Source organism: Peromyscus leucopus, chromosome 1 (assembly GCF_004664715.2).
Source record: "Peromyscus leucopus breed LL Stock chromosome 1, UCI_PerLeu_2.1, whole genome shotgun sequence".
In the NCBI taxonomy this organism is placed as follows: Eukaryota; Metazoa; Chordata; class Mammalia; order Rodentia; family Cricetidae; genus Peromyscus; species Peromyscus leucopus.
The window spans coordinates 74,392,662-74,416,633 of NC_051063.1; the positions used below are offsets into that span (position 1 = coordinate 74,392,662).

General features: G+C 45.6%; 1 protein-coding gene across 10 annotated transcripts in view; it reads left to right on the plus strand.

The window, feature by feature from the left end:
* Nucleotides 1–18,360, plus strand: part of Fgfr2 (fibroblast growth factor receptor 2) — a 108,440-nt gene extending 90,080 nt beyond the window's left edge. For 9 of the 10 annotated variants that reach the window (XM_028868149.1, XM_037209999.1, XM_037210003.1 and 6 more), the window contains 6 exons: nucleotides 1,100–1,290; nucleotides 7,900–8,022; nucleotides 9,091–9,161; nucleotides 10,967–11,104; nucleotides 12,956–13,061; nucleotides 16,697–18,360. In XM_028868149.1, the coding sequence (XP_028723982.1) occupies nucleotides 1,100–1,290; nucleotides 7,900–8,022; nucleotides 9,091–9,161; nucleotides 10,967–11,104; nucleotides 12,956–13,061; nucleotides 16,697–16,861 (794 nt within the window). In that variant the 3' untranslated portion in view covers nucleotides 16,862–18,360. Of the gene's footprint in view, nucleotides 1–1,099; nucleotides 1,291–7,899; nucleotides 8,023–9,090; nucleotides 9,162–10,966; nucleotides 11,105–12,955; nucleotides 13,062–16,603 lie in introns of all 10 variants that reach the window. The other variant, XM_037210006.1, reaches the window with a different exon arrangement.
* Nucleotides 18,361–23,972: the final 5,612 nt, after the last annotated feature.

A 23,972-nucleotide genomic window follows, 5' to 3' on the forward strand; every position in this document is an offset into this window, starting at 1 on the left:
GAAGGAAAGAGCAATCTCCCTCAGGGGGAACGATTCCCTGGGTGCTCTCAGGAGTGCCGACTGGCGCTTTAGAAATCAACCCGACAGTAATTGGGGACCTGAAAAATGCTTGTGCGCCTCCTTTAGGTGTGCGGGGATTGGAACCTTCTCCTCCAAAGGGCAACTGTAGATATTTTAGACTTTTGTGGACCTGTGGTCTTTGTACTCATCACTACCATCATATTGGAAAAACAGCCTTTATGATATAGATATGAATGGGCATGGCTGTGGGACAATAAAATATGACGACTCAGACTGGTGTTGGGCAGGACGTGGCCTGGGGACCGTTCTTTCCAGCCCTGGAGTCGACAGCATGCTCTGGCTGTTTGAGCCATCTAAATTCTCATCTTTTATTTCATTCTACAAACTTAATATTTACTTATCGTTACAATATATGTGTATGCGCGTACACGCACACGCACACGCACACGCACACAGAGTGGTTCAAGGGAATTGGAAGGGTCAGGCTTCTGATGGCTGTTGCTTTCCCAGGAAGACATAGAGCAGTGGTTCTGAACCTGTGGGTTGCAGCCCCTTTGGGAGTCAAATGACCCTTTCATAGGGGTCACATGTCAGATAGCCTGCATATCAGATATTTGCATTACAATTCATAGCAGTAGCAAAATCACAGTTATGAAGTAATTACGAAAAGGATTCTGTGGTTGGGGGTCACCACATCATGAGGAACTGAACTGATGGGTTGTGACATCAGGAAGGTTGAAAAGCACTGAAGGGCACTGGCCCGAAAGTGACTGCAACTCTGTCCTATTTCCTTAAACCTTTGGAAGTTCTCGTGTTGATCATCACCATTTTGGAAAGATTGGAAATGGGGGTCTTTTTTAATCCATGCCTTTCTGCATGATAACAGCAAGGAAAGGTGGGGCTGTCGCCAAGTGACAGACTACCTGTCCAGCCCTTACCGAGTGTGTTCAGGGTTCTGGGTTCAATCTGCAAACACTCCAAAACCACAGGAGGTTGAAAATGGCCGAAAACTTGGCTGAGTCACCCAAGGGTGGTTCCTGCCTTCACTGCCTCAGGGAGCTTCTTTTCTCTGTCACAGGGCCACTCTATGTCATAGTCGAATATGCCTCGAAAGGCAATCTCCGGGAATACCTCCGAGCTCGGAGACCACCTGGCATGGAGTACTCCTATGACATTAACCGAGTTCCTGAGGAGCAGATGACCTTCAAGGACTTAGTGTCCTGCACCTACCAGCTGGCTAGAGGCATGGAGTACTTGGCTTCCCAAAAAGTGAGTCCTTCCCATTCTGCTTGATTGGATGCAAAAGCCAGTTAAGTCTTTGAAGAAGCTGGGCGGTTCAGACATGTTCATTTGCTTGATCAAGTCCTTGCATGTCTTGTACAACATGGAAAATATTTGTGGTGGTGTTCATATTCCAGTTTAATGGACTCTTGAACGGCCAGAGCAAACACATAACAACTTCAGGAGAGTGGGCTCTGCTCCAAGGCAGGGCAGGTGGGATGCTCCTGGGCTGATGGGCTTCATTCGGAGTGAGCTTGGGGCATAGACTTGGGTGTTAAATTTAGAATGATCAGCTTGATGTGGAATTAAATGATCTGAGAATGGAGATTGAGCACAGGAGTAGTTTTGACATTGAGAGTCTGGGATTTCTGTTTATTTTGTCTCGTTCGGTGATCCTGTGGTCAGAAGTTGGCCGGGTCCCCTGAGGTGAATGGTTGGCATTCCAAGCAAGCCACTCACAATGGAACTCAAAGCATTCCAGTTATTCTGGAAGGTGTTAGGCAGGTGCTCAGAGTTTTCGTGGGTATTTCCGAGGACCTAGGAACCCTTCCTCAATCCCACACAGGGCACGAGGGTGCTGTGTGGGTGGAGATGGGCTGGCTCCTGCCTGGAATGGAGTTTGCTGCATTTCCATCATCCTTAACTCCTCAGGTTGCCAGAGAAAAAAAGGATGATCCCCTGGCGGGGCGCTCCTCTGTCATTTGGAGCATGGGCTACTTGAAGGGTCATAAATCTGGATTCCTCCAGGGGCCTCGATAGTGTCAAGAGTGAATGAGGTGACCTGTGTCGGAAGGTGCAGGTGGCGGGCACTCTAGAGCTAGATGGTCCTGAGCCCTGCTCTCCATCGCCTGGGAACAATGGCTTAGAGTTATCATGTGCTCTGAGTTTTGCATTGCTTTATTTTATTACTTTTTTCTATTTTCTTTAGAGTTTACAGCTTATAAGTTTTCTTTTTTCATTTTTTTTCTTATAGCATCTATAAAACCTCCTAACATACAGGTTTCAAGAAGCCAAATTTGAGCAGTTTCGAGTGTTCTGATTTTGTACATGTGTATGTGCACATGGTGGGGAGGGGGTTGCCCTCAAGAAAATCTTTGCCATCAAGAAACAGACAGACAGATATAAAATGTGAGACATTTGACAAGATACCAGTTTAGATTATCTGTGTCATGCCTGTTTAAAAAATACTGGGAGAGCTGGGGATATAGTAGAATGCTACTGCCCAGCATGCATGAAGCCCCGGGTTCAATCCCTAGCATTATATAAACCATGCATGGTGCTACAGACCCATAGTCCCAGCACTCAGGAGACTAGAAATTCAGGGTCATCTTCAGCTAAGTATTGGGTTTGAAGCCAGGCTGGAAGACACGAAATACAGACACACAGGCAGAGACAGAGAAATAGATTTGATTAAAGAGGCTAAGAGACAAAACAGCCTGATGTAGAGGTGTGACAATCCTAGACTGGCTCTTTGGAGTGGGAGGTAAAGGCCAGATCTTACTGTTAGTGACTGATCCTTGAACTTGGACTGTATCTTATGTAACACTACTATGTTCAAGTTGGGTTTGGACTAGGGTAACCATGGCATTGTGTTAAGATGGGGGATGCATAGTTGGGATATCTCTTACCCCAAATTCTTAAAAACAACAGAGTTAGAGTTTTAGGGTGAGTTTTTGTAATATTTGCCTGTACTAAATGAAACCCAAGTCTGTTAAAATCAACTATTTTCTATGAACTATATTCACATAGCCAGAGGGTACCTTTACATAGTATTTTTAATGATTTTGTACATAAAACAAAGTTTTGTGGTCTGGAATTTTCCACTCATGGCATCCTGTCAACACTGCGATGATTTGAATTTTTGGATTAGGAAATGTTAAGGAACCAAGATGTGAAGTAACTGTGATGCTTGCAGCTCACTTCTAAAGGGATCAGCAGTGAAAACAAGCAGATTGTGTGCTTATGCATGGGTGTGTGTGTGTGCCTATGGAGTTGTACATGTGTGCATTTGTGTGTGTTTATGTGTGCATGTATGTATGTGTCTACAGGTATATGTATATGCCTGTATGCGTGGGTGGGTGTGTTTGTTTTTTGATGTGTGTAGGCTGCACACAGAGTAACTGAATGAGCATCATAAACAAATCTGGCCAACGTGGAAAGCCATGGCACTATGTCACTGTGAAATGTTTGGATTATTTCACATGGAAGCCTGGGCCAGGCAGTCAGCCATAAGCAGCCTGTTAACTTCTCTAGGCTTGGTCCCTGCTGGAAGTCCTCCTTGGTGGGAGATGGGGGAAGTGTTTGTATGCAGTATGGCTTGCAGCTGATGCAGGAGTGGTAGGAGAACCACCTCTTCATTTTCTTCAGTCCCCAGGATTCCCCAGATAACTGTTCTCTGGGTTGGAATGTCCAGTGGGGTGGCCAGAACAGATGTCATTCTTGATTTACAAGAGTAACAGTAGGAAAAAATGCCAGTAAATGTGAAATAAAAATAAGTACATAAGCAGCTAGAAACCTTGTGATAAAGCCCTACTTATTCAGGGCCTTACAGTGCCAGGCCAGGGCCCCTGGACTTGGCTCTTGGGGCTGTGCAGAGCTATCAAGCGTGAGTATTAGGGCCAGGTGTGTGCTTAAAATTTGCCCTTGTATGGCACATTGGAAATACCGAGTTCCTCTTTGGGCCAAACTTTTATCAGGTCTTAAGACACTGAAAAGAAGTTGGTAGTTGGAATTTGGGCACATTTTACTGTCATGTAATGGGATGATTAGGTGAGGGGAAGCAGGGAGATGAAAGACAACTCCTGATGTCCAGCTTGAGAAACTGACTGGTGTTGTAGCTTCCCAACATGAGGAAGACCTGGGAGCCAGGAGGCAGGACAGGAAGTAATTTCAGTAGAAAATGCAGAGCTCACGTTGGAGAGCTGGTTAAGGGAAGGTGTCAGCCAGCAAGCCATAGACTAGAGCTCAGCCCTGAGGCCTGCACATCATTAGGAGGCCAAAGGGTGTGACTTCGATTATGGTGGTGAACTAAAGGGAAGATGATGAGGGAGGCTGAGAGGCCAGGATGCCACTCTTGGGTACCACAAAAAGGGTTTCTGGGCTGAAGTTGAGGTCAGCTGTGTAGCCCTGTTCGGAGTCGGGGAGGAACATGCTGTTCCCTGTGGTCACAGAATTAGTGGAAGTTCCGCACTGCCCCAGTATTGTGGATTTGAGGTTTCTTGGTTCGCAGCCGCTAGGTAAAGTGGAGCAAGAGCTGTCACGTGAACTTTGCAAAGGGGAGTGAGTACATTTCGGGGGTTGCAGAAGCAGTGGGGAGTAGGATTGTCCTCACAAATAAGATGGTGACCATTGTAGTTCCTCTTGTTAAAAATTGCCAGCTACCGCTTGAGAGCCCATGTCGCCTGTCACAGCGTGTGGCAAGCATCTGACACCAAGTGCATCATGGGTACTTAAGGTCATCCACCATAGGTAGGCTAGGATCCATTTATGGAGAAGAGCACCAGGGATAGCTAGAGCATGGTGGGGATGCTTTGTACCCAGGTAGACAGAATCGCTGTTTTCTCTTCTGTGGCAAGACCTATATGTTCATGGGGCTAAACGGGGAAGGACTGGTTCCAGATCTGGGTCCCCTGGGCCTCTGCCCAGGCACACTCTGACCTCAGGGCTTTCCTGATTCTCTCCAGATCCAGGCACATCCATAGAGTCCCTGCCCCTGGCTGTGGTTAGTCACACTATGTGGCTGTCTCCATCAGTTTGCAGAAGAGCCCAGGGTAAATGATTCTAAGTGCGTTTCTGGTTAGCTGTGTTGTCCTAACATCTCTAGCTCGTGCCCGTCTGCAGTGAAGGCCCTGCAGAGGTATGCGAGGGTGCTGGATGAAGATCTTAAGAATGCTTCCCTGAGGAGGCATCACTTCTAGAAACGAAGAGCAAGTTGTAGAACGTGAAAGATGAGGAAGTGGGGGAGTGGTGGGCCTCAGAGGTGCAGAAGGTGACAGGGAACGGCTGGTGTCCCGGAACTCTGAAAACAACCCAGAGGACAGCTCTGGGAGTATTCAGATGTGGCACCGTGACTGACCTCAGGCCGGTGAGTAGGAGGTGGAGCCAGCCAAGGAAAGAGACAGTGTGGCACATAAAGTGTTTATAAAAATCCTTGCTATTTCTAGTTCAACGATATTCATTTTATTTAAAAGCAAGCTCCACATCCCTACCTGGGGCACCCATCTCATAGGTCACCATGAGAATTAGATGAGATGACGTGTGGACCAGCTCCCTGTCTTCATCAGGGGCATTGGACTTCCTTCCCACAAGAACCTGTGGGGAAACCTCCCTAGGGCCTACATTCTGTAGACAGTAAGTACTCTAGGCCGGAGAACAACTCAGACCTCTGTGTGCGGTAGGATTTGGGGATTTGGCTCGCCTTTAGCTATTTTCTTCTTGAGCACGGGTTCCCGGTCTTCTGTTTAGCCCTTGGTATTTCCCAGCGCCCTGGGATACAGAATGAGCGAGATGGTAGCAGTAGCCTGTGGCAGCCTCTCTGTCCCTGTTGAGCCTCGATGTGTGGTCGGAGCCCCCTGCAAGGAAAGCCAGATTCTTCTGACCACTCGGCTTGCCAAACAGAGAGAACACATGTCAGCGGGAGCACACACCACCAGGAGAACTTGGCCGGGGCCTTGAAAGTTGAATTTGAAGAGGCCTCCAACCCGGCAATGCGCTCCAGCCCAGGCAGAGAGAGCTCAGGCAGCCCTGGGAGCTCTCACATTTCCCACTCCGAGTCTGGCCGGGGACATGCAGACTTGGGTGGCTTGCTGCTACCTCATCTCTGATCTTGGCCCACCCACACATGCAAGTGAACACCAGGGGTGCTCAGGCGTGGGTGAGGGCAAAGCTAAAATTCCTTATTCATGTTTCAGAAGCAGTTAGGCTAGTTCCATATTTATGTGGTCATTTCATGGAGCGCTTACAATAGGTCATTCCCAGTTCGCTCAGCCAGTGGATGAAATCTCTCGGCTTCGGGTGATCATTAACCTTGATTCGTAACCTATGTAAAGGCGTTTGAGGGTGGTGCTTGCTTCTTTGTACCACATCTCTTCTAAAAATAGAAGTGGGTGATCTGGGGTCCTATTTACCGTGTAACTTAATGAAATTGGAGACTGTTAAAGTACAGTTGAAACAAAATAGCTGTGGATGGCCTGGCCTTCTAAATAATAGTGACCAAACCTTCCTGAGACTGGTTACTGTGGAGACAGTGCACCCTCCCATCAGATGTATCATAACAGGCAGAGACGTACCAGGTCCTGATGTATGCGCAGACACAGTTTAGCCCCTGCACAGGCTGGCCATTGTAACAGACTGCACTGAGAATATGGATAGACGGACATTGGCTGGGCAGTGAGCCAGGAAAGGACATGCTGGACTGTGTCTGAAGCACATGGTGTATGCGGCATAAAGGGGGAATCCAGAAAGCCACTGGGCAGTTAGCGTAGCAGTCCAGGGTTGGAGGGTGAGGGGGAGGGCAGTGACCGCAGCCTGGCCTCAGGGATGAGCCATGGAGGACAGACTTTGGAGACATCTTAGAGCTGGAATGATCAGGACTTGAGTGTAGAATATGGACCTTTCTGTGTGAGGACCAAACAGGATAGGAGTCCGGGAAGTAGACATGTTGACTTTGAGATGTCAAGAGGGCATTACTGTTAGTGGAAATGTCCCAGAATGACTTGACAGTGAATCCTCCAGTCTCCGCAGAGGCTGGGATGGAGGTAGTGACTGCTTTGTGTATCTAAGAATTGATGCCCCAAGGATAGATGAAACACAAACAGCTTGTAGCAGTTTCTTTGCTTTGGAGGGACAGGGGAAAAAGAGAGTCAGCCCAAGGGTCTGCTAGAGAGAAGCAAGGAAATGGGGGGGGAGGGGCTGCAGTAGAGGCACCATTTCTAGAAACAGACCTCCTCAGTGTCCACCTGCAGAGAGGGAAAACGTGCGGGTCTTAGAAGAGGCCAGTTGGGTCTAACTGGGGGCCGTCCTCACACAGCCTAGAGGCAAGGGTGGGGAAGACAGACACCACTCAGGGAAAGGAAAGACAGAAATGACAGAACTAGACCTTGCGAAGACCCAGTATATGTAGGACCTGAGGTCACACTGGTAGAGAAGTGACGGAGATGAAGAAGACAGTTGGAGTTGAACCCGTCATCTGAAAGTTGGACTTTTGCCGACTGGAGAGAGCAAGTGTGGAACTCCAGGATTTTTGAATGGTATCTGATGTCCAGTTTGTGTGAAACTGTAAGAGACGCACTGGTGTTGTGGGGCACTTGCAGATAAAAGAGAATGTGGTGATGTAATCAGCCTTTCCTGACTCAGATGACCAGGGCCTTTGTTTGTTTATTTAAATTAGGATGAGTGATTATCGCATCACATTTGGGGCTCTTGACAAGGCTAGTCAGCCTGTTGACTTTACAGCCCAGTATGGCTCTTAAAGTATTCTGCACCCAGTTTTTGACTTGGGATGTGTTTTCTGTCTTGCATTTTTTTAAAAGAGTCTATTTTTCTTTTGATTCCTAAAACACATAAGGATTATTTCTCTCTCTTCTTCCTTGATTGCAGTGTATCCATCGAGATTTGGCAGCCAGAAACGTGTTGGTGACAGAGAACAATGTGATGAAGATAGCAGACTTTGGCCTGGCCAGGGATATCAACAACATAGACTATTACAAAAAGACCACGAATGTGAGTGTGTGACGTCACACTGAGGGTGGGGCCGGGAAGGTTACAGAATGACACAAGTTTCTCAGCGGGAGAGCCGTGGGGGCTTCCCTCCATACTTCCTTTGGTGGTTTTTGCTTAACTCTGCATCACCCAATTTAGGCGACATCTGAGATAGGTTTAGTATATATGGAGCACTCTTTTTCACAGAATAACAACCAGTAGCCTCGGAGGCTTTGTGACGGCTCTCTTAGGAACCTTCATAATTGGGGGATGGCAAGATGGCTCAGCTCTTCAAGCAAGGACTGGAGCTTGGAAGTTTGCTGGCTTCAGTTTTGACTAAGAGGCTATCGGGGTATAGCTGTGTGCTAGGGAGACAGATGATAATGAGAATACAAAGAAACGGCACTCCGACACCATGCATCATAGCCATTATTTAACACAGCTGGTTGGAGCTTTATCATACCCGTAGTGATAAACTGATGAAACCCATTAGAAAGCCGTCTCTTCCCTCAGAGGGTAAGGTAGATACCTGGGAGCGGTGTATTAGGGGAGCATGGGCTGCCTACCACTGGGTGCTAGGTGGGTGCTCAGGTTTGGAGCCCAAATTCAAGACAGGTTAGAGTAGGGAAATGAAGAAAAGATGGGGATCTAAATCTACTTTTCAGACCTGGTTCTTGGAACCAGCCAGGAAGTCCTTGAACTGAGACCTTCTTTTTTTTTTTTTTTTTTTTTTTTAATTTTTATAGACAAGCAAACAGAGTCATGTCACCCCAGTAATTTCCTCCACATACCAGCAAATGCACAGACTTGTCTCCCTCCACACATGTGGGAAGGTCCTGCAAGACCTAACCAATCAGTGTCCCTCTTAAGTCCTTTATTTGAAATTTTGACAGCGTTAGAAAGCCAGGTGTGGGAGGTCAAAGGCTGAGGCAGGAGGACTGCCACAAGTGTGAGCCTGCCCTGGGTCAATTGTAAGTTGTGGGCCTGCCTGGGCTGCAAAAGTGAATCGGTATTCTGACAGAGCCCGTGGCCCTGGTGGGCTTCTGTAGTGCTCCTGTGAAACCTAGGGGTGTCTACATTTTCTTACAGGGGCGACTTCCCGTCAAGTGGATGGCTCCTGAAGCCCTTTTCGACAGAGTTTACACCCATCAGAGTGATGTGTAAGTAACGACTGTCCTTGGCTTCTATGTAGGTTGAGTTGTAGAACTACTTAGGTTCTACATGTTGGTAGAGGGCATAGGTCTCAGATGGCATCATGAGTTTGTGGTAGATTGGTACCCAATGTTTGGTTCCTGATCTGCCTACCTTTGGGAGGTGGGGACACTGTCCTCCTGCCACAGTGGCAGCACCCTGCACCCATCACAGATGGCAGATGCTCACTCACCACACTTGGTCTCATTTGTCAAGTGGGTGGCATGCTCTGCACTCCCGTAAAGAAACACCCTTAGCTGGGCCTGGAAGTAAGTGTACGTCCTAGCCCTCAGAAGGATCATAAGTTCAAGACCAACCTGGACTACATGTAGCAAGCAAGCTCAAGGCCAGACAGGGATATGTAGTATGAACCTATCTTTATAAAAATTAGAGGGGTTGGGGATTTAGCTCAGTGGTAGAGCCCTTGCCTAGCAAACACAAGGCCCTGGGTTCAGTCCTCAGCTCTGGAAAAAAAAAAAAAAAAAGACAAAAATAACAAAAAGCCTATAAAAATGAGAAAAGAGAGAAGACCCTGAAGTCCTTCCTAGTTAGATGTCTGGGATTGTTCTTTAGCCCGGGCTTGTCCTTAAAGGTCAGTGCTGAATGAGGCGTGGTCAGTTTGGATGATCACCACATCTGCTTGCTGTGGTTATTATAAATTTTTAAGTCTTGTCTTAGCCTCTGATAATGTTCTGGAAATACAGCAGAAATTACATAATATTTCTCTGATGACTCATTTAAACTACTGTTAGAGCTAGGTTCCAACTGATATTGTAGATTGGGAAATTTAGCTAAAAGATGCTACTAGAAGAAACTGGATAAAAGATGCTTTTTTTTTTTTTGCAAGTTCCTATGGGTCTGTAGTTATTCCAAAGGACGAAGGTTTTGTATTTAATTTGGAAGTTTTTGTTTTTTGGAAGGTTTCTGATGTGGGTATTGATTCTGCCCCAGCATGCTGGGTCCCGTCAGCCTTCCTAGGAGGGAGTCACAGTTTTTACTTGTACATGAATATACTGAGGCTCTGAACTGTTTTTGCCTATATCGTGGCCCCTGCTTTTGCTTAGTAGAAAACCAGGGACAGTTTCAGTGTTGCACGAGTGTCGTCCAGAACTGCAGGGCACAAGTAACCTACAATTCTCTGCTTAATTTTCTCTTAACCTTGAGTCCACCAAACTAGGTTGGGAAAATCCAAACGTACCTCTCTGAGTTGTGTACAAACAGCACCCTGCGAGGTCTTCTCGCTTTCTGCTGGGTGAGCCTCTTCTTCTGGGGCATGAAATTCTTCCACGGTAATCCCAGCCCTGTGCTGGCTCCCTCCGCATCACACGAAGTCACAGAATCTTTTACCCATGGGTGCTCCACCAGCCATCTAGGGCAGGCATCCCCTCACAGAGTCAGCTTTCTGGCCTTATTCTGTCATCTGTAGATCCAGGTCTGTGGCAGCCACCAGGGTGATGGGTGATTTAGACAGAAGAAGCCTGAAGTCGAGGAGTCTAGACCTCCCACATTAGTTCACACCACATAAAAGACAAAGAACTTCATGAGACCGTGGTGTGGCTCTTTGTCAATTAATGGAAAATTCCATCAGACCATCCGCATGTCGTCCTCATTTAGGGAGGCTCCTGAGGGGTCAGGAAAGGGCATGTAGGATGGATTGCGGGAGGGCTCATTTATCTATGGATGTTAGAAGTGAGCGGGTGTTTATTTTTTTAACTGACATGTTTAGGTTTCTGCGATCTGGGCACATTACTAATGCTGTGTTTTTTCTTTGCAGCTGGTCTTTTGGGGTGTTAATGTGGGAGATCTTCACTTTAGGGGGCTCGCCCTACCCAGGGATTCCCGTGGAGGAACTTTTTAAGCTGCTCAAGGAGGGACACAGGATGGACAAGCCCGCCAACTGCACCAATGAGCTGTAAGGGCTGTGGCCGCCCCTGCTGACAATGTCATAGACTCACCACATCTGTCCTGTTTCTCCAGTCACGTCTTGGGTTCCTCGGGCCCCCATTTTCTAAACATGTTCTAAGGAGAACTCTTGAGGCTGTCTGGGCTCACTCCCAGCACTGAGATAGAAAGATCCACAGACAACTATGGCTTGTCCTAAAGAAAGGCATCCTGCAAAGTATATGGAGCAGGCCTTCAGTCTGGATACCCGTGGGAAGGAGTGTGCTGTGCCACACAGCGATATGAACACCCGTAGGTCAGATACCAAGCAGGAATGCCACAGGCAGGGCTGCTCCTGTGGAATGTACAAGGTTGTCCACGGTGCCAACAATGCCAAGTAGGAAATGGGCTCTTTCCATTAATCACTGATCGGTTGTCATGACAACTAGGCATGGCGGCTCACGCCTGTAATCCCAGTACTCTGGAGGCTGGAGCAGGAAGGTTCCCACAAGGTTGAGGCCAGCCTGGACTACAGAATGAGACCCTTTCTCAATAAAATAAAATTTTAAAAATAAGTTAATTTTTTGAAAAAGTGATAGGGACAGGGAGTTAGTCATTTGGGAAAACGCTTACCACACAAGCCTGAGGACCTGAGTTCATTCCCAACACCCACACAAAAGTCTGGGCACAGTGGTGTGAGCACTTGTAATCCCACAGACTGCAGAGGTGGAGCCAGGAAGATCCGTGGGGCTTGCCAGCCCGCCTAAAACAGCAAACCTCACGTCTCAGTGAGGGACCCATCTCAAAGAATAAAGTGGATGGTTTTTGAAGAACAATACCCATGGTTGACCTCCAAATGTGCACACATACACACACACACACACACACAGAGAGAGAGAGAGAGAGAGAGAGAGAGAGAGAGAGAAGAAATTGCTATTACATTAACCACACTAACCCTGATTGAATGGATTAGTGTGTTTGGCTACCCGTATTTTCAAGCAAAGTTTATCCTGGTGCCATCGTGAGGGTCCCGTTTCTGCTTATGAAAGTGTGAGCTGGTTTCTAGGAACGCCTTCCTCACACTGTAGGTGAAATTGTGTTGTGTTAATGACGCGTGCCGTGTGCAGTGAGGTGCTGCCCCCCCCACACACACTCTGGGGCGAACTAAGAAAGTGATTGTCCCAGAGACTGCCTCCTATTGTGTGCTCCTTCATGGGGATTTCAGAGCAGTAATCCCAAGGAGCACTCTCGGGTGTGCAGTGGAGAGCTGATGAATGGCCACTTTTTATAGCGTATTATATAAAGGCATTTATTGTGTGCCTTGTGTTCTGTTGCTTTTTCTAACATAGAGGGTCTGTCGAAACTGATCATCAAGATAAGGCGGGAAGCTTGGACTATCCAAGAGTTAATCAGGAAGTCAGCTCAAAGCTCTGTGGTGGCAGATTAGTTTGCATAAACCTTCTAATTGTGGTTTCTGAATACATATAGTTTTTTTGAACTGAGGAACTTTTGTCAACAGACTTTAAAAAAAAAAAAAAAAAAAAAAAAAAACCCGAAGTGTAGTTCAGGCAGGAGTGTTTGGAGGGAGAGGAGAGTGCAGCTCCGTCTCCTTCCATTCTCTAGAGATGGCTGGAAAGTGTGACGACGTCATGGTGGGTCACACTGTCAGAGAGGTAGTAGCAAAACACATAGATGCCCCTTTTGGATGCAGAGTCGCCCCCCTAAAGCGTTCTGGGTTGCAGAGGAGTTGCCGTAATGTTAGTGCTTCTGTAGTTGTAGTTCATTATTTAGGGCATGTCCCCACGCCACCTGTCCAAACCATCCACATCTGTCTATCAAGTGCTTAATGACATCAATTCACCAGAGAAATCCTTCTTCCTAGGTATATGATGATGAGGGACTGTTGGCATGCTGTACCCTCACAGAGACCCACATTCAAGCAGTTGGTGGAAGACTTGGATCGGATTCTAACTCTCACAACCAACGAGGTAAAAGCTTCCTACCAGAGGCCTGGAGACCCTGCTTGGCTCAAGAGATGCCTATTTGTTAAATGCAAGCTCCCCTGTTGGAGTCGGTGGCTGTGTGTATGTGTGTGTGTAGGGGTCAAGCAGAGTTAAACTGTGTGTTCCTTTCCAGTTGGTTTTTTTTTTCCCCCTCAGAACTGAGTTTTGAGAATTCTGACTCATGAGGCTGGAGGCTAAGGCTCCCCTGAGTTGTCTTCATGGCAACTGGTGGTGGTGGTCGTGGTGGTGGTGGTGGTGTGTGTAGAGAGAGGAAGAGGTGGAAATGTTTTGTGGTAGTATTTTGGTGTGCATGGGAAGGTACTGGCATGTAACGTGAGCCCTGGATTCTGTGTCCTGGTAGTTAGTGTGAATGCTGCTTGCGCTCAGGGGCTGACCAGCTTGGTGAAAGGCAGTGAGGTTCTATCATTTCCGTGTAGTACCTGCCCTATGTAAGCCTGTCTGGGAAGACATGTGGCTCGGATCTTTCTGTGTGACACATGTGCCACACATATCATGTATGAGTTATGTAATTCTGTTATGAGTGACAAGACTTTTAGGTTGACAGTTGGAGCCTATAGTTAAAATATTTATCCTAGGAGTGGAGTTGGGGGGCGGGTAGGTAGCTAGTTGCTGCTAGAGTGATTGCCACACAAGCATGGCACTCACTCCAAAAGCCTGGTGTGATGGTGTTCTCTTGCAATCTCAGCACGGGGGAGGTGTAGACGGGTGGATCCCTGGGACTCAATGGCCAGCTAATCTAACCTCTTGGGCAAGCTTCAAGTTCCAACAAGAGATACTGTCTCATAAAACAAGGCCTCCATATGCGTGCACACTCACACACATGTGAATACACGCAGAATATTTCAGTTTTTGTACTTGTAATTTATGCCAACCAAAGATACCATTTTCTGTTACTCTGCCTAAATACAGCCATGTCTCTGACTTCAACATAAACCAAGTGACTGTTAGGGTTTTAGAAAGAATATTCTACAAGCAGAAAAGCTGATAGACCCACACAGTCCAGGGAAACCCTCTGCTAGAAATTGTAAACAAATTTTGAGATATTCCCTGAATGTGCCGAGCAATATTCTCTCATGAAAAAAAAAAAAAAAAAAAAAGGTTGATGTAGATTTCACACCAGTAAAAAGTTTTAAAATCTCCCAGATACTTAAAAGGAAAAGAATACAGTTAATTTCTGATTTAAAAAATAGAGTGATGAGAAGGAAAAACAGTTGAATGTAGAGAGGTAAAGCCTTAATGTGGCAGCTTTATCTTGTGCTCTTGGCCGGGGCTTGGGCTGGACGAAGAGGGAGCCTGCATTTAAATGAACACAGCTGACCTTCAGAAGTTGAAAGAAAGGGGGGATGGGGGGGGGAGCCAACTTTCTTCTCTTGCCAAAATTGTTGTTTCTAGCCTAAGTTCCTTTAACCCTAGGTTTGGAATCCAGTGATATTCTCTCTCCCCCCCACCCCCGCCCCCCATCAGATCTGAAAGTTACAGCTTCATTTAGAAACTGGGAAGGGCACTAAGGTTTTCATACAATGATCCCAGGTCTGCACTCAATGTTAAGTATTGATATATTTATGTTTAAAGGGGGACCCATTTCTACTGAACTTTATATGCAGATCCTAAAATAAGAGAGCAGAATGCCTTATTGTCTAACGGATATAAAAATCGAAGTTTCTTTCCTTCTTAAAATCATTACCACATGCTCAAGAAAAATGGTTCCATTTAGGACAAAATTTCATTTTTATCATTGTAAGCAAAAAGTCCTCTTTTGATGTGGTGGGCGTGTTTGTTTCTGGTCGTGCGGTTAATGCTGATGTTGTTGGAGCCGACACATCCCCCTTCTGGGATGGCGACTCTTTCTCTTGCCAGCCCTGGTGATGAATTACAGTGGTTTTTGTCTTTTAAACCGTACGGTCGCCAGCATTCCATGGACTCTCTGCTGATAACCCTGGGGCAGTGTGTGCTGTAGCCTGCGCTTTTGCCCCCTCTCAGCAAAACCACGTGTCAGAGAGGATTGCTGGCCTCTGGGTATGTAAGCAAAGCCACCTTATTGTGCCAGGGCCGCGAGGCAGCGAGAGTAGGAAGGCCCCTGTTTTGAAATCTTTGCAGGGCTGGGGATGTAACTCAGTTGATAAGAGTGTTTGCTTAGTGTGCACACAGCCCTGGGTTCATCCCCCAGCACTCCATAAACTGAGCATGATTGTGCACACCTGTGGTCCCAGTGCTCGGGGAGGTAGATGCAGGATCAGAAGTTCAAGGGCATCTTCAGCCACATAGCAGGTTGGGGGCCAGCCTGCAATCCTTGAGACCCCGTCTCAAAACAGAGAGGAAGGAAGGAAAGGAAAAAAGGAGACAGACCACACACACACACACACACACACAGACACACACACACACACACACACACACACTCACTCACTCACTGAGAGACAGAGACCGAGAGATACACATTGAGAAACAGAGAGAGAGAGAGAGACAGAAATCTTTTCCTAGTTTCCAACCAGGGTTGGCCAGTACTTTCTGTAAGGGCCAGAGAGTAAACATTTTCAGCTTCGAGGCCATATGGTCTCTGTCGAAACTCAGCCATCCTAGCATGAAAGCAACCCCAACTCTATGTAAATAAATGAGTGCCTGTCTTCCACTAAAACTTTATGGACTCTGAAATTGGGAAACTTATATAATTTCATATGAACTTGTATCATTTCACATCATTGGTTGCCATAAGAGATGACTCTTAATTTGATTTTTCAACTGCCCATGTACAAATGTTGAGAAGCAGCCTTGTTCATGGGTCAAACAGAAATATACCAGGGCTATCTCCCTGCCCAGAGCTGGAGGAAGAGGAATTCTGAGTGAGCCAGAGAGACCTCGGCAGTAGCCAGGGATGCTTTGAGGAGTGGAGAAACTTTATGAACTTCACGTTTTCAAGACTAAACCCCCCTTCCCCTAGATTTTTCTTTAACAGCCCATTATGGATTTAACATTCATGAGGGTATCCAGGCCTTTCCCCAACCTGTTTACGTTGTTAACTCTGAGAGCTTCTGAGGGTAATGAATTACATCTGTTAAATTATGCAACAAATGGAGAAGGCTTCCCCTTAAATGATCCTAGAAACGACAACTGTAGACTGTGATTCAGAAAATACATATTCATGTCCTGGCTATTTAAAGGGGTCCTGCGGTGTTTCTACTTCACTGGGCTCTAAACTCCAACCGTGAGCTCTAGTGAGGAGGGCTAGTGTAGGTACCCAGGTCCTGTGGGCAGAGCTGACTGCCCAGTTCGAGCAGCTCACTGTGTTTTTATTGTCTACTACATGCTGGTGGTTTATTGGTGTCACGTTATAAGAGAAAGTTCGGGGCAGCCTGGAGTGGATGAGGTTGGGGTCTCAGGGAGGTCTGTGTGAAGTGGGGGTGAACTGGGCCTTGGGGGGTGGGTGGGTTCCCTGTCCTTTCCCAAGTCTGATAGAGATGTTTCGGGAACTTCTGTTTGAAATGAGATTCTTCTCTTCCCTCTTGCAGGACTACTTGGACCTCACTCAGCCTCTCGAACCGTATTCACCTTGTTATCCTGACCCGAGATGAAATAAAAACGTCTCTCTTCCCTTCTTGCAGGAATACTTGGACCTCACTCAGCCTCTCGAACAGTATTCTCCTAGTTATCCCGACACAAGGAGTTCTTGTTCTTCAGGGGACGATTCTGTGTTTTCTCCAGACCCCATGCCTTATGAACCCTGCCTGCCTCAGTATCCACACATAAACGGCAGTGTTAAAACATGAGCAAACGTGTCTTCCTGTCCCCACATGGGACAGCACCAGGAACCTACTGACACTGAGCAGAGAGGCTGTGCCTCTGGAGCGTGTGACACACCTCCACTTGTACATATGGATCAGAGAAGAAGTAAATAATGGGAAGCATATTTGGCACATGTGTAAAGATTTATACGGTTGGAAACATGTCACCTTCCCAGGAGAGGACGAGTATTTCCTGATACGTGGACAGCCGCAAGCCACCACGCCATCCTCTCCCCCACCGTGTGTACTGGATTGCACCCAGTAGGACTCGAGGCAGACACGTGTTCTGCCTTCCCTTGTTAATTTTGTAATAATTGGAGAAAATATATGTCAGCACACACTTACAGAGCACAAATGCAGTATATAGGTGCTGGATGTATGTAAATATATTCAAATTATGTATAAATATATATTATATATTTACAAGGAATTATTTTTTGTATTGATTTTAAATGGATGTCCTGATGCACCTAGAAAATTGGTTTCTCTTTTTTTAAATAGATATTTGCTAAATGCTGTTCTTAGAATTTCTTAATTTTCACCGAGCAGAGGTGGGAAGATACTTTTGCTTTCAGGGAAAATGGTGTCACATTAATTTATTAACCAATTGGTAATATACGAAACGATTAATCATTTATAGGGTGTTTTTTTGTTTTGTAATTTAAGTGGCATTTCTATGCTGGCAGCACAGAAGACTAGTTAATCTATGCTTGGACTTAACTGGTTATTGGATCCTTTGAGAAGAGAAATATTTACGATATATGACTAATTTGGGGGGAAATGATGTGTTTGATTTATCTGTGTTTCAACTCTGCTGTCCGATGATGATGTCTAGACACCTCAATGCCCACTTACAAGAAACCTGTTAAGCTCTGTCACCCCAGTGTATCATGTAAGCAGACTTCCCAAGACAAATGGTACCAGCGTCCTCATTCCAAGATGCCTTAATCCACTCTCGGGGGACAGACTTCCACTGGAATGACAGCAGGGTGGGTTCTGTCAGGCAGCTGGCCTTCTGCCTGAGTTACACGTCCGTCACACTAGCCTCGCTTCTCCTCCGTGAGTTTTAATAACAGTTTCGGGTTCTTCAGCATCAGAAACCCCTTTGGGGCTCTCAGAACATCACAAGCCCAGTATTACTCTGCTAGGAGTTTGGGAGCTTCTTCTGTCTTCTTAAGGGTTTGCTTCTGGTTTCCTCCTTGGTCTGACAAGACCTCACCGAAAGATCTGGCTTAATCGCTACATCCAACAAGATGGTGGTTATTGTTGATTTCCGTATTCAAGGATTGTGTTTGGCTTTGGATACACCCACTCACTTTGCTACAGTTGTGCGAAATGAATGCAGATTACACTGATTTTATGTGTTTTGAAATTGGAGAAAGTATTTAATAAAACCTGTTAATTTTTATACTGACAATAAAAATGTTTCTACAGATATTAATGTTAACAAGACAAAATAAATGTCATGCAGCTTATTTTTTTAATACCTGTGTCTTACCTAATGGTTTCCTGTGCTCGGACAGAGGTGTTGACAGAGTGCTTGGTGGCGTGGATGCGCAAGAGGCAGAGCTGGAAGGCCACACATTGAGGTGACCTGCCAGGGTTGCCTGGGAACAGCAGTGCCTGGGACGGATTGATCAGTGGAAAATCAGAAGTTGCTTCAACCCTGGCTAGGTTATTTACCTCAACATTGTTCCTTCCTGGGTCCTTACACTTCCCAGAGAAGCAGCATGGGAGAGACCTTAAAGGTGACTTAAAGATGAGGAGGTGTCAATGACAAGATTTTTAGAACTGTCTAGGCTGTCCTCCTTGTGGTGCGTGGAGAGAGAATTTATTTCCTGCCACTAACCCTCCGAAGAGAGCGTGCCGCTTGTCCATGCATGTGGATCTAGGACCTCTAAGGCTCCATTGGAATTGCTTAGGAGCAGCTGCTTCACTGGAATTGTAGCCGTGTGGGATTGAGGGTCACTCAACCGTGCTGTCCTGCTGTCCCTGTTTGGCTTGGGACGTGGTTGAAGCCAAGGTTTCACTAGGCACCGGGAGGGTGGCATCTGGTCTTGGTCTGTACTTCCGTTTCTTATTAGGAGAGCAAGGTAATGACCCCACCAAAAGAATGTGAGTAAAAAAAATAAAGCCATGTGGGGGTGGGCTGGGGTTGTAGCTCGGTGGCAGGGTGTTTGCTTGACAAGCTTTCGGCACTGGGTTTCATCTCCTGCAGAACATTGAGGAAGATGTGAAAAGAGTCACCTGGGTGCAGGGTGGTTATGCTACAAGCTGGCCCTCCCCATCTTTTGGATCCCTTGATCTGGGCAGAATGGACCTGCTGCTGTTACTGGTATATTTAAACCCAGGCATAGGATCTAATGTTCATTCGTCTCTCTGTAGATCAGCCTTACACATCTCATAGGACACTGTGACTTCGACCATGTCAATTCCAGTGAAAGAACTGCCAGGCTTGTCTGTTTTAGGGAGCTGGGTCAGCAGGAATCCTAAAGCAGCTATTGGTGGTTTTAGTTTTAGAATTATTTTTGAGAGATTAGTCACAGAGGGAAAGAAAACAGGAAATCCCTGAAAAAGATAGGAAATAAAAAATAAAAAAAATAAAAAACCCACCCTAGAGGAATATATGCAGAGCTTGATGAGAATCCTGAAGTTCAGGGCCACACCCACATACCCCACCCCACCCCAGACCGAAGGAAAGCTTTGGGAAGTAGATGGTTGTCAATGAACCAGGAAATGAGTTCATCTGTGAAGAACCAAAAGATGGTAGGTGTTTTGGGTGTGTCTTGGAGCCTGTTGTTTCCAGGTAGGAGGGGCACATTCAGAAGGCTACCTTGAAGTCCAGCTAATTGTGATGTATAATAGGACAGGGAGGATGGACGGTTGGGCAGCAAAGATAGCCCCTCTGGGAGAGTTCTGTGCATTTCTTGGGCACAAAGGGCTCCTCATCCACTGTTCAGCCTCTTCCCCTGGGAACTTCTCACCATCTGATGTTAGGGGATCTTCTTGAACCTCACACTCAGGAAATGAGAACAATTTCATAGAATCAGACCTGTGCACAGCTATGGTTCAAGGACCCAACTCCCATTCTGAGCACAGCATTTTGGGCTGCCAGCTTGTCCTGGCTAATGAAGGTTTCTAGACCATTCCAGAAGGCTTAGCTAGTGCAAACAGAAACTTGAAACTGAGCTGCAGGTCTCTAAGAGTCACCCAAAGAGCCTAAACAACTAAGCCTGTGGCCTGTGTGGTGCCATAGAACAACCTGGCAGGTGAGCTGGGATCGAATCGACCGCCATGTTTTGTATAGCTTGGTGGTGTTGGCCAAGTCCCAGGTTCTATTTGATCTTACCATAAGGATTACCTGTAGAGGTTGAGCTCGGGCAGACAGTCCCCCTCTTCATGGGAATTCTTTATGCATACTAGTGGTTTTTGTAAAGTATATTCACAATACCATACAACCCTCAGTACCATAATGTCTCCAGATTTAATTCCAAGTTTCCAAAAAGAAACCCAGTACCCATGAGCAGTCACTCCCCGACTCCCTCCCTAGCAACTCTCATCTGTTCTCTGAGGAGACGATTCACATACACTGGGTCCCACAGTAGGTTGCTTTCCATGTCTGGTTTCATTTAACATAAGGTTCATCCATATTGCAGTGTATCAGCATGTCATCTTTATTTCCAAATTATATTCTGTTGTGAGGGTATATTGCACACACAATGTATTTATTTGTTCATCTATTGATGGACCTTATGAATAGCACTGCTTTTTAACATCCATCTATAGGGGTTCTTTGGGGGGGTAGTTTAAATGTGGTTGGCCCCCATAATCTCAGAGAGTGGCGCTATTAGGAAGTGTGGCTTTGTTGGAGTGGGTATGGTCTTGTTAGAGGAAGTGTGTCATTGTTGGGTGGGCTTTGAGGTTTCCCAACTGCCCAGTGTCTCAGTCGACTTCCTATTGCCTGCAAGGTATAGGACTCTCAGCTATTCCTCCAGCACCACGTCTGCCTGCATGGCCGCCATGTTCCCTGCCATGACGATTATGGACTGAGCCTCTGAACTGTAAGCCATCACCTCAAATGTTTTCCTTTATAAGAGTTGTGTGGCCATGGTGTCTCTTCATATCAATGACAGACAGGGGTGGGGTGGAAACGGGGTCATGTGTTTTTATTTCTCTTGGGTATATACCTAGGGCAGAATTGCTGGGTCCCAGGATAACCCAGTGTCTGAACTTTTGAGGGACTGTCATCTCATTTCCTAAGCAGTTATCCTGTTTTGTGTTCCCACTAACAATCTCCCACTTTCCCCACATCCTTGCTAACACTTGCTGTTGCCTATATTTTTATTATCTCATACTCACAGGTATGAAGTGCCCTATGGACTTCATAGCTGAGAAGGTGGGTACTATTCAGATCATGGGTCAAAGGCATATACTTGCTGTGGATATCACTCTATGTAAATAAAACACTGATGGCCAATGACCAGGCAGGAGGTAGGTGGGACAAGGAGAGAGAATTCTGGGAAGCGGAAGGCTGGGAGAGAGACTGCAGCCACCGCCAGGAGAAGAGCATGTAGAGACGCCGGTAAGCCACCAGCCACGTGGCAAGGTATAGATTTATAGAAATGGGTTAATTTAAGATAAAAGAACAGTTAGCAAGAAGCCTGCCACGGCCATACAGTTTATAAGTGATATAAGCGTCTGAGTGATTATTTTATAAGTGGATTGTGGGACTGCGGGGCTTGGGGAACCTGGAGAGAAGCCCTCCAGCTACAAATGGCACCCAACGGCTCGAGTTCCCACCTTAAACCTGAGAATATTTAATAACCAATTCTAAACAGAGCCAAAACCAGGTTCCTGCTTCTTGTCTCATACGGACAGCTAGATGCGACAAAACGCAAGTTTGGACACTGGCGGGTTCCTGGCGGGTTTGTTTGACCGGCAGTATGGCGGAAATGAGGCATCTGCCAGCGGCAAATTAAGCTGTGTGGTAGATTTAGTCTTTACTAGTATTTAAAAAAAAAAAAAAAAAAAAAAAAAAGAGGTTTCTGGGCTACACGCTGCTTTGATAAGAAGCATAGACCCACTATTTCTGAGACTTGATGACTCCCAGAGCTGGCGGAAAACGTACCACCGCCATATTGGGAAGCTGAAGTGGGCGGAGCCAGCAGCCACAGCACCGTTTCAGGCTTACAATGGTGCAGTTTAAAGCAATAGGCTCAAGGCTCAAGGTAATATAAAACATAAGCCACATAAAGATGGCTACCACACAGAGAATCTGGATTATGTTCTCTTTGATATTCATAACTAAACAAAAACATTTGATTACAAAAGCTGTTGAGTTATGCCAAAATGTATATTTTAAAGGTACCTTGACTTCAAAATTTGGATATAAGGATATGTTACTTTAGAAAAGAGGTTCTGCTTTTGTTTCCACAGAAAGCCAGAGGCTGTGGACTTGTTCCAGATTAAGATACATCAGGTTTCACCAGCCAAGACCCCCTGAAAGGACTCCGATGACACCATGGCCCAGATGACCCAACATCCAGAGCGGTTTCAAGGCAACTGGTTCACACAATACAGCCTCACGGACTACCCCATAGGTCTAAAATTTTCTTTGCGTCCCCATAAGATACAGCGCCCCCCTCCAGCAGGAAGTAGTAAGAGATGCTACGCCCAAATTCCCAAATATACCAAGCTGGCTTTAGAGGTGGAATTGGCTCACTCCCCCTCTAAACCCAGACATATTGCTTTAAAAAAAAAAAAAAATGGTTAAGTGATTCTTGTGTCCCAAATCAGAAGAGCCCTCTGGTGTGGGACAGACAAAAACCAATATTTTTATTTAAAACAGGTTGATTATAAATGTGATCTCTTTCTAAAAAACAAAAGGGGATATGATATATAGGAGGATATGGAGATGATAAGATAAAAGGGTAGATTAATGAACCTACTTTTAAAGAACAACTTGTTTAAAATGTTTTACATTGGTATAAATTTTAGTTTATGTTTAAAATGTTTTACATTGGTATAAATTTTAGTTTATGTTTAAAATGTTTTACATTGGTATAAATTTTAGTTCATTGATACAAACTTGAAGTTAATTTTGTTATACTGTATATATATATATATATTTCTATTCTTGTTTGAGATATTATGTTTATATAACTCATTTAAAATTGTAATGGATAATTAAAAAATAGGTTAATAATTAGTCATCTATGATAATCATATCTGTAGCCATGTTAGTTAAGTCTTCTAGGTATACATAGATATATTTCAGATAGATAGGTAATCTTCAAACACTTCATAGACCTAGAGAATATGGCATTTAAATAACTTAGAATTCTGTTGACATGAGACACAATTGCTCCTGGCTGCACCAATTTGATCCCGAGAGAATGTTGGGCTTCTAAGACATTTCCATTTGGAAGTTTGTCTTTTGGCACAAAATGGCCTACTGGGCAAAGAACTGCCCTTGCCTTGACGGCTGACAGTACAAATGCAATGCTGTCCTTTCTGGACAAGCGGGACACAAGGAAAGCGACCACTGTACTCTGCCAAGACAGGGTAAGATGGTCTCTCAGAATTCCTGCTTCTGAAAATGGTCTGTCAGATACTCTAGGCCTGTAGCCAATTTGAATGCACCAACAATGCTGAGAAACATCAGGTGACTGTCCAGGCTGCCAGCTGTCTTGGTCTACTCTTGCAAGATTCCCGAAGTTGCTTGCATCCGTCTACCATTTCTCAGGTACCATTATGTTCCTTCTCAGGTCTTTGATGTGGTTGAAAACTAGATAGTTGTAATTTCCTCAGTTATGATAAAAGATAAGTTAGATATAAAACCTTAAACTCACAAATATAAGATAGATAGGACATCTTCTTTAATATTGTAACTATAATTCTTGCTTGGTAATTGTTTTGTTATATGTAATTTTACCATGTTAAAGTTAAAACCTTCCTTTTTAAAAAAAGAAGAAAGGGGAAGTGCTGTGGATATCACTCTATGTAAATAAAACACTGATGGCCAATGACCAGGCAGGAGGTAGGTGGGACAAGGAGAGAGAATTCTGGGAAGCGGAAGGCTGGGAGAGAGACTGCA